The sequence below is a fragment of the Prinia subflava genome, chromosome 1 (assembly GCF_021018805.1).
Source record: "Prinia subflava isolate CZ2003 ecotype Zambia chromosome 1, Cam_Psub_1.2, whole genome shotgun sequence".
Lineage (NCBI taxonomy): Eukaryota > Metazoa > Chordata > Aves > Passeriformes > Cisticolidae > Prinia > Prinia subflava.
In genome coordinates this window covers 17,879,942-17,893,985 of record NC_086247.1, presented here as the reverse complement: position 1 = coordinate 17,893,985, position 14,044 = coordinate 17,879,942, and the positions used below count along the sequence as shown (strand labels likewise).

The window sequence follows — 14,044 nt, the reverse complement described above, 5'->3', positions numbered from 1 at the left end:
GACTTTCACAAAATTGTTGACGGAGCCAGTGTTGAAAGATCAGTTGTGAAACACTCTTTGTTTTTACTAACCCTAGCAGGGAGTTTAAATTTCAGTGTCTGTGCCCTTTAAGTAATATTACTAGAGATGAGGGAATGCAACATTGTATATGCTGCTCAGAAATCAGATTAAAAGCATAGGTGGAAACTTAGAGGGTTTTTTATTTTTTAATTTGATTGATTTATAATAAATAAGTCATTAATTCAAGCAAGTCAACATCATCTGTGCCATTTTACTGCAGCTGTAGCTCCAAAGTAGACAAACAGCTTTGACACTTCTGTTTTTTTAGCAGTGAGCCTTTGACAGCTGGGATGCATTTTGCTTAGGGGGATAAGTATCATCTACTCCAAATGAGAAGCTGAGGTAGTTTTCAGAGTAATTTCTCTGACTTTGGGGATTTTTTTTAAATTTTTCTTTCCTCTATTTATTACTTTGTCCTTTATGCCCTGCACAAAACCCCCATGTGTAGTGCATGCCCCTGCTGCAGCCAGTTGGTTCATGCAGGTGGTTTAGCGCAGTCACCTGTTGTTGGCAGCACTTGCATTACCAGTGTTTTGCCTGCTGAAGTCCAGGTTTATATTCCTCTGCCTTTGTCTGATGTTTAAAAAGCCAGAAAGCATATTAACTGCAAGTTGAAGTTTCACATGCAAATTATGTTTGCCGTTATAACTACGGGAATTCTGAAAGAATCTCCTCACAAGTAGATTATTGACATGGTGCAAAACCAGTCGTCAATAAAATAAATTATTTGGGAGAGGACTTCCAGTGCTGCTGAGTCCAGAACATTTTGAAGATATGACTGGTGTCGTTTATTCATGTGTTTTTGGTTTTATCAGCATTATAGTGAGTTATTCATGACTTCCTTACAACTTTTCTTGTCACTTTATTGTGTCTGATAGCTTAATCTACAGGAGTTTATTTTGGCCCCTGGACTGCAGTTGAGTAATGTTGAGTTCAGTTGAGTAATGGCTGTGTAGTGAGATCTAATGTGAACAATTCTGGTCTTGAATTGCTCCTGCACTTAAGCACTACTTTCATATTGTCAATGAGAATTTTTTAGATGTAAAAATCCATCTACAGATTTTGCACTTCAGTATGGTAAATGTTACAGTTTTTGTTATTTGTACATTTTTTGAGAGAGAAATAGTATCTGTGTTTATGAAAATCACTGTTCTTCAGGGTTCACTGATCACTGGACTGCAGGATAGATTTATTGTATGCAGAAGTTCTTTTTAAAGTCTGCAAGGTTGTCTGAGTTTTAAAAGCTGGAGTGAATCTACTTTTCTGGAGTGTTATGTAAATTTTCCTGCCTCTTAAGAATGGTCAGAGATTAGTTCAGACATGTGTAGCATGCTGCTAAGTGCATGTAGCTTTTTATGACTAGAGCAACAGCAGTTCACCTAGACATCACTCTGTCATGTAAGTGCCAGTAAACAATTTCTGTACTAAACCTGAGCCTTTCTATGTGAAATTGTGTTGTAAAGATCTTGGTTCATTGCAAATTAAGTTAATTGTGATGAAAATAGTCAGTTCTTGCTTGAGGCTAAGCGTCACAACTTTGGTCACTGTTCCTTTTCTCTGTTCTATTTCTTAGCGTCTGGGAGAGATGAGAATATTCCTCTTGGATGTGCTGTAGCAACCTGTTTATGTACACAAACAAAGACAGATCCTACTAATTGTTACTGATTTGTACTTTTTCCTTTGACAAGTGGATTTGATGAGATGGAACAGATTATGTAGCTAGGCCTCTGCTAGAACCTTAGGTCTGAAGCACAAGTTTCTAAGTTGAGTTGCATAAATAAGTGCCTGGAAGAGAAGGATTCAGTGAAGCTTTTAACATTATGCACACCACTGGTCTATTCTGATAGCCTATGGACTGCCCTGCCTCGCACTGTCATGAGTCAGCTACAAACTTTGCAATGCTGTTTAGCCACATTCATGATACAGTTATGAGTTAGTTTGCTGTGGGGAAGTTGTGACTCAGTCCCTATACCAAACATCCTCTGCTAATCCAGCAAAATCTGCCTGTGATGAATTCTTTTGATCCAGCCCAGGTGTCTCATTGATTTCAGGAGTTAAAAATTATTCCTCTCCTGCCAGCAGGCTGTACCCAAGCCAGTGGCAAACATTTTCTTTGGATTTCAAAGTTTTATTTTAAAAATAAACACAGAGCATTATATTAGCATAGTTTGTTCCATTGTGAAATATCCATTTATTAAAGAAGTATCCCTTAAGCTCTTACTGTCTTTGTTTTTTTACTCTCTTGTGCCACTGTGGGGTAACTAAATAAAATTCAAGTTTTACTAGTGTTAGAGCTGTTTTAGTAGGTGTGTGTAATTTTCTAGGCAAATAACTATTTCCAAAGGGGTCTGACAATCTAGTGTCCTGTATGGAAGATACTTCTTAAAATGAGTCATCTAACAGACAGAATTTCAGTTTCTGACCTTCTCTTTATCAATGCATTTTATTACTTGTTTCAAAATGTGATATTTTACTCAGAACTGGCATGGCAGGTAGTTGAATTATGAGCCAAGACCTTTTATTTTTCTATTTTGTCTTCGTCTAGCTTCTGGGAAGATAATTATGTTCACAATGGTATTTTTGGTTCTTTGTATAGTTTTGTCTTCAGGAACTGAGGCGGCAGTTTCCTGGGAGCCACAGAGTTAAACGATTAACTGGAATGCGATTTGAAGCTATGGAAAGGTAAAACCTGAATGTTAAAAAATGTACCTTCTGTCTGAAAAAAAAGTTGCTCTTTGTAAAGAAGCATTCAGCCATTACAAAATGACAAAATAATGCTGGACAGTTTCTTTATAGGAAATAACAATGTGCATGATCATATTTAAGATTTTTAGATACCTGTATTGCATTTTTGCAGGTACTATGCAGTGTTTCATTTTTGCTATCTTCCCATCAGATATCATAGATCAGAAGGATCTCTTTCTTCACAGCTTAAGTCATTATGCAGTAGAACACTGCACAGTTTTTTGACAAATTCTGTGAGGTGTAAGTTTCATCTCAGGGAGCTAGGGCAGCATATGAAAATCAGTGCCAGTGGGTTTTTTTGCTTATTGTTCTTCTGTACTCCTGATTACTTCAGGGTGCAGCTCTTTACTTACCCTTGCTTCCTGAGTGTAGGTAAATGAACTTAAAAAGGATTAAATCTATAGAGTTTGTTACAGAAACAAATCAAAAATGTATGGAATAGAATGGCAGAACATAAAAATCAGACTGACCTTTTTGAAATACCTTGTAGAAGGATTATAACATACTAAGTTCAACAGGAATTACTAAACTAATGAACAGATTAAAACTTGGCAACTTTCCAAATGAATGACCTCAGGACTTGAGGATGAACTTTATTGTACACATTTCTCCTTGGATACATCTTTGTTGTCAACATTCTGTTCCATAGCAGTTATCTTGATGTTAAAAATGACTGCCCGTGCCTTTGAATGATAGGAAGTGTGTCCTATGCCACATTTTGCATACAGAGTTGGTGAATTTGGAGCCTTTGGGCCATCTTGATAAAAAGGAATTGGAAGTACACCCTAAATGCTTTTTCAAAAGATACTTACTTAGCATATGTTCTTCATCCATTATGTCCTTGAAAAATTAGCTTTGAAAATGGTATTTGTTATAAAACATTGATAAATGTCCATTGCTTGGATCAACGAAGATGAATAAATGGACTCCATTCACAGGAGCTGTCTCAGGGCAACCAGATGCTCTGTGTTTCACACTCACTATATAAAATGTGTATTTATGAGGAGTTTCCATTAAACTTAGCTCTTATTTCTTCATTTTATATAGGGTAGGAAGACAGAGAATGACAGCAGTTTTTATGCCTTCCTGAAACCTCTTCAGAAATACAATAGGTCATAATTCTTATGTGACTGCATTAAAGATGTTATTCCATGGGAACTAATCTCTGTGGGAGATGACTGCTCTACAAACGTCATGTGTGGTTTCAGCAGTGAAGCACTATTAAGCCATAGTTTTCTGAAAGTGATCAGCAAAGCTCTTAACAAAATGTCTGTCAGACCAGATCCTTGAGATTAGACTATCAGGAAGCAGAGACATTAACAAAACCTGAAGTTTCATGTCCACTTCTCTAGAAGTCAGAGCAGAAAGAGGCTTCAGCTTGGGGTTGTTTTGAACAGGAACCCATTTGCAGGTGCCCTAAGCCTTGCTCTAGAGGAGTCTGTCTCTCTCCCCTGACCATAAAAGAAGTCTAGCAAGATTTAGGCTGCAGGAATTATGTTTCACTTCAATTGAAGCGAACTTCTAAATAAATTCTAAGTGACTTGTAGGATCTAAGGAGGATCCTGCTTTCCCCAACAGGAAGAGGAAACAGTGAAGAGCATCCCCACAGACTGAGATGTCCCTGTAGACACTTGTTGGTAAAAAGAATAATGTTCTGAAACTTCAGCATGTAAAGCTGGGATTGTGGCCAGAAGATTCAGCCTTGTAAAATGCATTTGACAAAGCAGCAACTAACAGAGAACACTAATACAGCATTTTCCAGCACATCTGCTCAAGTCTGTAGCAGTCACCTTCTGCTCATTTTTGCTTTTGTGCTTCCTTTCACACCGGTTTCTATATCTCACAGTAGCTGGAGTGGACAGTTGAGCTGTGGTAATGTCAGCAGTGCTTAGCGAAGGGTGCAAGTGTGTGAGTGAGTGTCTAAGGTGATGTCTGAGGAGTGCAGAGCATCAGAAACCAATCAGCAGTGTGTGACAAACTGCTTGTCAAAGGACACATGAGGACACAATGCATGCCCTAGTCTGTGGCAGTCGTACCACAGCTGTGTAGTGAGATGTGGTTTGAATTGAATTACCTCATTTGTTGGGGCCATGTACACAGCTGACTGAACACACAGAGCTGGTTCCCAGAAGGTTGGAAGTGCTCTTAGCACTTGAAGTAACCGGTTTCAAGCACACTTCAGATAGCAGAATTAATTGATAAATAAAAAAAGTGGGAAATGGTGGAAAACATTTTCTGTAAAGATTTATGTTATAATCTGTGGTAGACTCCTCTATGGATCTTTCCAGTTTGCTGTAGGCTGCTGCTTACACTTTTTAAAGTCACAACAGAAGGAACTTCACATGAAGTTTTAAGTTACAACAATGAAGTGGAATGTCATTATTTTGGATGGCTTTTCAAATTTTGGAGTTTCTGTTTCTTGGGAGATGTGAAAGGGGGAGTAGGGATGTGATGGATGAACCTATTGGGTAGAGCTAGAGAACAGGCAGGAGAGTGAGATGTGGGGTATAAAATATCCGAGTTGCTGCTGAAACAGTATTTCATGAAGCAATTCCCATGTATTTTTCTAAATTCATGACAAAAAATACTGCTGTTGATATTTAGCACTCTCTCAAAAGAGTTTTGGATAAATATAGTTTGCTTAGTATATGTATATTTCAATATAAAAAATGCAGGAGGGTTATTAAATATTGCAAAGAGAGTCAAAAAGTCAGAAATTCTGTCTTAGCAGAAATAAATGTGAATGATTTCTTTGCACAGGTATGAGGATGCTATCCAGCTGTATGACAGAATTTTACAAGAAGATTCAACTAATACGGTGAGTTTAAAAGATAATTCTAAACTGCAGTGATGTATTATTTGAAATAGTGACTATATTTCCTATTTCAATGTGGAAAAATATGTGCCTATATTACTGTATTTGTTTCCTTCAGTCTTCTGCTATGATAACCAATGTTACCTTCATTTCATGATGGGAAGGTGTGATGTGATACCTGCTTAAACACTGATTTTAGGAGAGAGATTATAACTGGCAATCTTGCCAGAAGTCTTAGTATTTAGAGTTGGGCCTGTCAATTCTTTCATTTCCCAGAATATTCAGTATTTAAAATATATATACTAATATATATGTCTTCTGTGTTCCTAATGTGTATTCTTACTTAAGGATTAACTGTTAATACATTAAGGTAGTGCTTGAATAGCAATTATTTTGATTTATGTCTGGGACACTTTACTACTAGCTCTTGAATCAAAATGCATGAAGCATGCCAGTAGTATAAGACAAAGTCCGAGACAGACTGTACTGTTCTTCTAAGCATTTTTTGAATACTGTTTGTAGAAGCCACTGTGAGCTATTAGCTGCCAAAATAAAAGTCTAGAGAAACTTGTAGCAATATATTTTCACTGGTATTTTTTCCCACAAGGATAAAACTTGAAATATGAAGAAACTATGGAGTTTCAGATTTTTGTATGACATAGATATTTATTGGAAAGTCAAAAAACTATTATTAATCATTGAGGGTATAAGTGTTACTTGGTTTTGAGGAACTGTCTATTGGGTAAACTTCTGTGTAAATGTAATACTTGGGCTATTGCAGATGTTTTGGCAATCTCACATAAATCTTCCTAGGTGTGTGTTGAACATCTGCCTGTCCTTCGGCAGCTTATTTGATGTGGTCTGCTATTCAGGAGGGGAAAACCCATGGAAACACAAATAACTGGGTTAGGGTATGCCAGAGCTGGATATAGATTATGTGCCATCCTTTAAACTAAGTAAACCATTAAAAAAACACCACAAAACAAATTAAAAAGCAACAACAGTAAGAAACACCCCAAGCCACCAGAAAGTTATTTTTGAGGCAACACATCTGGGAACAATACCAAGTTAAGTACTTGGACAACAGTGTTAAAGTCTGTCTGTTAGCAGTGATAGAACTCACAGACTTTGTGCAAGGGTAAAAGGAACTATTTCAGTTCTTCACTCTTCTTTTTTACTCTCCCTAGAGTAGTAGAAGCTTGAGCTCAAGCAGTTTTGAGCGCAAGATGCATAGGTGTCCACAGTAAATTGTGGATTTTATCAGTGCATGGCCCAAAGAGTTTCAGAGACACTAAGTCTTCAGAGTCATGTTGAATCAATATGGAACCCATTTGCAGTGAAATCACAGAATGGGTCACCTTTATGACCCATATGCATGCTTTATGACCTTCTGCTGACAGCAGTGGAAAATGGAGCACCATATTGCAGTGACTTCTATGGACCACAGATCTTCCAAGTATGTATTTTTGGCAGTTTTACCTTTCAGCTAACTCAGCATAGCTAACATCATCTGAGTCCTTTGTTGGATGGCTTTACAAAAAAAATTACATATTTAAATAAGTAAAATGCATGATCATTTCTTTATTCTGATTTCCTGTGTAATGGAATCATAAAGATCCATAAACTTGTTATATTTAGAAGCATAAGTTGTAAATGTTAGAAAAGCTGTGTGGTTGGATTTCTTACATTCTGATAATAGCATTGGAGAATGTTAAATGCAAAGGGAAGTTCCTTGCTATGTCACTAGAATTGGTTGGGTAAGGCTTGCATGTCAAGAGTGAAAGTTAAGTAAAAAGCTTTGATAAATTGTCATGTGTAGATTTCTTTCTGTCATTTACCTGTTAATTATTTCCATGCACACATGTGGCTGCTGTAGGAAAATAAATATTTCAAGATTTTAGAAAAGCAACTGTTGCCGAGTTTGTCTTGGCATTCACCTAACTTTACAGAATTTTTTTCTGGTCTGCTGACACATGGAGTTGCTTATATACATTAAATGTCTTGGCAAGTGCTTTAAGTGAAACGTAGACATTTGTTCACACAAATCATGTAAAAATCATACCTTGCATTGGCTGATCAAAAAGTAGCATGGAAAAAGATTTTTTCCAATAATCACTTCTTTTAGACACAGCAGAATTTTCCATTATAAAAAGTAGAGTTTGAACTCAAATTATGTAATGGACATTTATATTTTCGTGTAAGATTTTGTTGCTGAAATTAAGATAACAGTAATTACTTAATTTCTTGGGATAGAATTCAAAATAGTCTATTTTTAAAATAGGATCATCTCTAGGTTTTATCTCACTCTGCACTTACTTGCTGAAAAAGATGACTCATTTGACAATGGAACAGTGTTAATGTCACTTCAGAGATTTTGTTTCATTTTTCAAAGCATAGTCTTTTTTCTAAATACTTGAATGAGTGAAATGTCGCTCTTGCGAAATGCATAACTTGCATACATTTTAATAGGGTAAGAATTAAAACCTTTTCCACTCCTGTCTATTTTGGTTGTAATGATGACATATTAGAAGTCAAGCTGACAGATTCCTCTTACTAAGACTGCACAGTATTTTCTATCAATGGGCTCTTTTTATTAATTAAAAAATTGTGTAATGTCCAATTGATAATGTTTTTAGTGATGCTGAACAGTGACTGATTTGTTTGTAGATCTTCAGATAAAATCCTTATTCTCAAAACAGAATAAAAGAGAGTGTTGGTAAAAAGGGCTTTTTTGTTTGTTTTTGCTCTTTATGTATTTCATTGAGAAATCCTTATCCTGCTCTGCCTTGGAGGAAAACCTTTTAGTTAGACAGCTAAATATTTTTCGTCAGTCAGGCTCTTCTTGAGGTAATCTGTTCAGCATAGCAGAGAGGCTTGTTGATGAGAAAGGAAATTGAGTTCATGTATTCAAGACTTAGATTGGTGTCTAACCCACTCCCCTGTTATCCTAGTGCACCTGCAGCTTCTCCTGATTATTTGGCATAACTATCAAGAAGATTGCAGAGCACTTGGATCAGCACCAGGGGAAAGTGAGATAAGGCACAAAGTTCTGCCTTAATTCTAATCCATAGAAAATCTGGAATCTTCATTAGGATATTTCTTCAGCTGTTTTTCTTGACACTTTTTCATCCAAGCTTTTCATGCAGGACACTCTGTATGCTTCCTTAGCTTAGGACATGTGGATAGTCTCATTGCCATCATGGGTTTAGTAATATAATTGTGTGAATGAAAAATTTAAAATTTTCATAGTAAGACAGGGTTCCCATCGACTCTATTGTTTATAGGAGTGGGCAGGAACAAGTGTATACATGTGGTCACATGAAGTTACCCTTTCTCTTACTATTTTGAGATTGTTTTTGTAGATGAGCTGGACATATTTCAGAAGAGGCACAGGAGGTGGTTGAAGAACCCTGGGAATCCAGAATGCTAGAAGGAATCAGAGCAAAATCTTAGTGTCATGTAAACAGGCAGCTGTTATATACCATGAACAGCTGAGTTCGTCTCTTTCTGTGCATTACTGCCATCTTGACTGTATAGGTAACCTTTCTTTCTCTACCTCCTTGTCTCCACTAAATAAGATGAGAATAATGAGCACTGAATTTGAGCACTGGATATCTGTTTATCATCTGAGCTGTGATAATTCCTTAAAACTTCTGCAGTAGCTGTGAATTAATTTTTAACAGAGACCTCCTGTGAAGATCTTGCAGCTTTATACATTTATCTGCAGGATGCTCTGAGTTGCAAAAGGGAAAACTGCTCACCAGATAAAGTATCTACTAATGAGGTGACATGTATTTTTCCTTAAATATATTGGCCATGCTGCCAGGAAAGACAGAGCTAGACCTAAACATAGGTGTGTACAGTGATAGTTTTAAAGGGAATCAAAAAAGATAACTTGGCACTGTCTGACACAGGATAGAGTTGGTGAGAGCTGTGAAGAACGACAGCTGCCACTTCAGTTAGAACTGAAGGGCACTATGTGGCCCTAAAAGATGGGGTTTTTGCTTTTAACAGAGCATAATTTACCATTGCAGGGTTTTTTTGCTTCTTGTTCAGTCATGACTGGTGAAGTGACAGAGCAGAGTGCATTCCACCATTTTTCCCTGTTTTGTGCATGTAGCACTTCTAAATGTTGATGGAGATTTTGTCTTTTGAAATTAAGTATTGGAGAACAGAAGAGCAGCTGTGCTGCAGTTGTGGCAAAAGTCCATTTTACTTGTCCTGCGTCTGGCTTTGACTTACTGCAGATACCAGAAGTGTGTAAGAGCAGGGCAGTGACAGGGTGCTGTGGTCAGTTTTTGTTCATTTTCATGTTGCAGTTTTTCTGTGCCAGAAGTGATAACTCTGTTTTTAATGACTCTTCATGAAATTTCTGCATAGATTTATTTTTAAACTTGCTTAAGTTTCCCATGCCTACATCTACAACATGAATGAGACATTAAATGTTGTAATTTTTAATGAATTGGGAAAATCTCCCATTTGTGATTTTTTTTTCTTTTCCCGCACCTTCAGTCTAACAATTTTATTTAAGGCCTCTGAATTAGTCTGTCACTGTCAGCAGTTGTTTTCACGTTATTAATACTTACGACTTTAGGGATCTTTTTTACTTCTCTCTAAGCTAAGAGGTCCTACTGTGAAGCTGTTCATGTTGCCATTCTGTGCCTTAAAACTCTGCTGTTGTTCTCTGTGTAAATTCTGTACTTTTTTCTATATTTGGATGAGAGATGGGAGAACTGAACAGCAGTCAGTATTAAAAATGTGAGAGCATTATGGACTTAAAAATAACAAAGTGATGGCACAGATGTGTCTCTTCCGTATTCTTTTCTGATAAGTCCTGTATCACAGTATTTTCTGTATCACAGTTTGGGGCTTTGGGGCAGGGTTTTTTGGATTTTTTAAAGGTAGTTTTTGAGCACTGAATTGATGTTTTGTAGAACTGTTCATTGCAAGTCTAGTATCTCCCTCTTAACCAGACAGATTCAGACAGGTTTTTTGTGTACATTAAATTAGTATTGTTTGACCCTATATGCAGCCATTTACGTAGATTAAATTTCATGAATTGTTTTATTGTGCTGGTAAAAGTGTTCATTATGATTCATTATTGTGAATACTATTCTTTGCTGTTGTCGTTCATTCTTTATACTTAAATAAGTCTTTGTCAACATTTAACTTTACATCACTATTAATTCCCTGTTAGATCTCTTATCAAGAGTGCTGAGCAGTAGTTTTTTAATGGAGGTGATTCTGGGATTCCCAGTGCTGAGAACTCTTTTCTCTATTTTGTATCTCTTGACTTATTTATTTATCCATGTGAAGACCTGCCCCTATTGGTCTGTGGTAACTTTAGTTTCCTTCAGAGCTTTCAGCTTCATGGTTAGAGGCATCTTGTTAAAATTATTTTTTAAGTCAAAGATGACTTTTACATGGATCTTTTAGAGACTCCTTGAAGAACTCCACTAGATAAGGGAAGCCTTCCTTTCCTCTGTGTAAACTGCTCTTACTTTTTGTTGGTAAAATTCCAGGCTTTAGCTTTTCAGCCTGTACAGCTTCTACCAATTTGCTCTATGCTGGTGTTACGCTTTGTAGATTGTTTATTGGATACAAAAAGTTATGTTTTGCTTTGATGTTATCCTTAAATCTTCAATCCAGTAGCTCTGTGCCTGCATAGGTTTGCAAAATTTAACTGTCTTGCATGACTAACTTTGAAAAGAGTCTGAATTATGGTAAGAATAAATTCATTTTTGTGGTTGTTTTTGATTGTGTGCTGTTTTTGACATCTGTGTAATTTTTTCCATGTATCTTAGTTGTAGCTATTTAAACTTCTGTTTTGATTTATATATTGCAATTTGAAGGAAAATGTTTCTGTGTATCAAACTTTTAGACCAAATACGTTTTCTAATATGTTAAAAAGAAAGAAAAATTTCTTTTTAAGATTAAAAGTATCATGTGTTTAATGCTGTAGTAGTTATACGGATAAGAAATTCTTCCTTTCCTAGAGATTTTTAAACCTCCTTGAAAATTCTCCTACTAATACTTCTTTTATGGCTATAAAATTTACAGCGTTAGACTCTCTCTTGATATGTTTTACTAATGAAATGCAGGATAAATGTTCAAGTCCTCACTTCATTTTGAGTCTAGTTAATTAAAAAGAATCACGACAGTTGGAGGATTAGTTCTTATGACAGATTGGGGATTATTAGTCTTTAAAAATGCCTAGAAAGGTTCACTCCTTAATGAATTTGTACATACTGAAGTAGCTTTGTCCATATGATACTGATTCTTTAAGTATTTCTTTAAGATGCATGTATCTTTCCATTAAGAATTATGGATTTACAGAAGTAGCCAATCATCATTCTAATGTTTTGCTTTAAACTCTGGAAATTGAGGGGAAACTCTGTAATAGTATCTGTGTGGTCTAATTCTATAGATCTTGTTACAGCACTGGAGGTTTTGCCTTTTCGTTTTTATTTAAGGTGGAAGGAGAAAGAAGGTTAGTTTTTGTATGAGGCTTGTTCTAGAAAGTCTGAATGTTGTGATGTAAAGAACTGAAATGTACCCTTTAAATAGTATTTTTAAATATTTATCAATGTAATTGTTTGTGACTATTTTAGTGGGCTTCTTAGACTTCAAAATAATTTCAAGTCCCTGTGTTTAAAAAATAAATTCTTAAGAATATTCTTGGTGGACTTGAAATTAATAATTGAACAGATTTGTACTCTGCATTTTGCAGTTTTTTAGTATCTTGTAATAGGTTCCCAAAAAATGAGTTTGTATTTTGAGATGTGAGGTGTTTGGTAAAGAAGGCCTTTAACATAATAATAAAGCATGAAATTGCCTGGTTTTCTTTTATCAGCCGATTGTAAGGCAGGTAGTAAATTGGAAATACAATATAAATGCTAGGTAAAGCTTCTATAGAATTGGTGTGAGTCTGGCTTAACAAGTAACTGGTTTTGTATGCTAAAATGGTTGTTAGTGTTGGCAGTGGTTCTGTGCAGTAAACCATTTTGTTTAATTTGTATGAAATAAAGAAAAAATGATGCTATGAATATAAATTGTTTTTAGTTATGCTGCTGTTCTCAGGATGCTCAGGAAACTGAGCCTAGCTCACACAGCAGCGCTTAAGATGACTCACATAGTGAGCTCAGGGGCAATGTAAATGAGAGCAAGAATCAGAAGTTTACAGCACACAAACTGGCCCATGTTTGGGTTGTAATGCAGGCCTTTTTATATATTTTTTTCTTAACGTACTGATTACCGAAATTAGTGGATTTTATTTTTATTTAAAAACTGATAGACTTTATGATTCAAGGAAAAACTAGGAATGGGAAGTCAGATAGGAAAGTAGTTTGAATACCATTAAAAGCAATAGTAGTTTGTTTTCATGTCTTTATTTTTCTACCTGACATATCATTCCTATGAATCACAGATCTACTGAACACCTCTGTGCATATCTCTTGGCTTTATGATTTTATTCATGTGATGGAAAAAGTTAGAATCTGCTTTAAAAAAACCCTCTGCATCCTCACTGAATTCTTTCCAGTGCTTTTAGAAAGACTTTCAGAAATTCTGTGCTGCTAGACAACATTTTGTTCTTCCTCAGGATGTCAGCACTATTTTGAGTGGCTGAGTCTCTCTTTTGTAAACTTGGGAGTTCTCTGTAAATAAACTTAACTCCCAGCATTTTTGAGGGTGAAGAGAGTGCAGATTCCGAGCCCAGATGCTGCTGTATTTTTGGTGATGAGGAAGGTGGATAAAAAAAGGAAGTTCTAAAAGTTGTAAAATAATTTTGAAGAAATTTCATGGGTTTGGTGCAGCAGGGAGATTATGTCAAATGTATTTATAACTCATGTAATTCCTAAGTGCTACCACCAGAATATGTTAATTATGTTTATTGCTTTTGTCCTTGTTTTTTGATTACATTAGATTATGTGCTTGCTGTAGGTAAACATAAGCTCCTGTTTGTGACTAGAAATAGTTGTAGCTTTTCATTAATTAATATCTTGAGGCACCGGTGATTTATATTACTTGAGAGTGCTGTGGTTAAGAAATAAAGCAGCCAAGGAAAAAATCTGTTTCCAGATGCTTGGAGGACTGACTTGGATGCAGTTAAAGGAGTTGCATTAGAAACAGAGAGGAGAGTGACTTACATAGACTGTTCCTGTTTACCATTGCAAATTAAGTTGTCACATGTATTGATTGATTTTATATATTTAATAGATTATTCTAGTTCTCAAGGGTTTACTTCAATCAGGCTCTTGATTTCTTTAAATATTGAAAATAACTGAGTTCCCTGGTTGTTAATCCAAGGGCTACATTTGGAAGGCTACATGTATAACGTGGATAGTCTGTTACCTGCAAAAGCCCTTCTGTAGCTGCTTGATGCATTCCCGTGGCTGTGCACGCTGTTGTCCCCACTTTCCCTGT

The 14,044-nt window shown here is 36.0% G+C and overlaps 1 protein-coding gene across 1 annotated transcript in view; it reads left to right on the top strand.

Moving 5' to 3' along the window:
- The window catches only part of EMC2 (ER membrane protein complex subunit 2), a 36,407-nt gene that overhangs the window by 8,856 nt on the left and 13,507 nt on the right, over positions 1-14,044 (top strand). The window contains exons 4-5 of the mRNA XM_063424748.1: positions 2,657-2,742; positions 5,566-5,623. Of these exons, the coding sequence (XP_063280818.1) occupies positions 2,657-2,742; positions 5,566-5,623 (144 nt within the window). The remainder of the gene's footprint in view (positions 1-2,656; positions 2,743-5,565; positions 5,624-14,044) is intronic.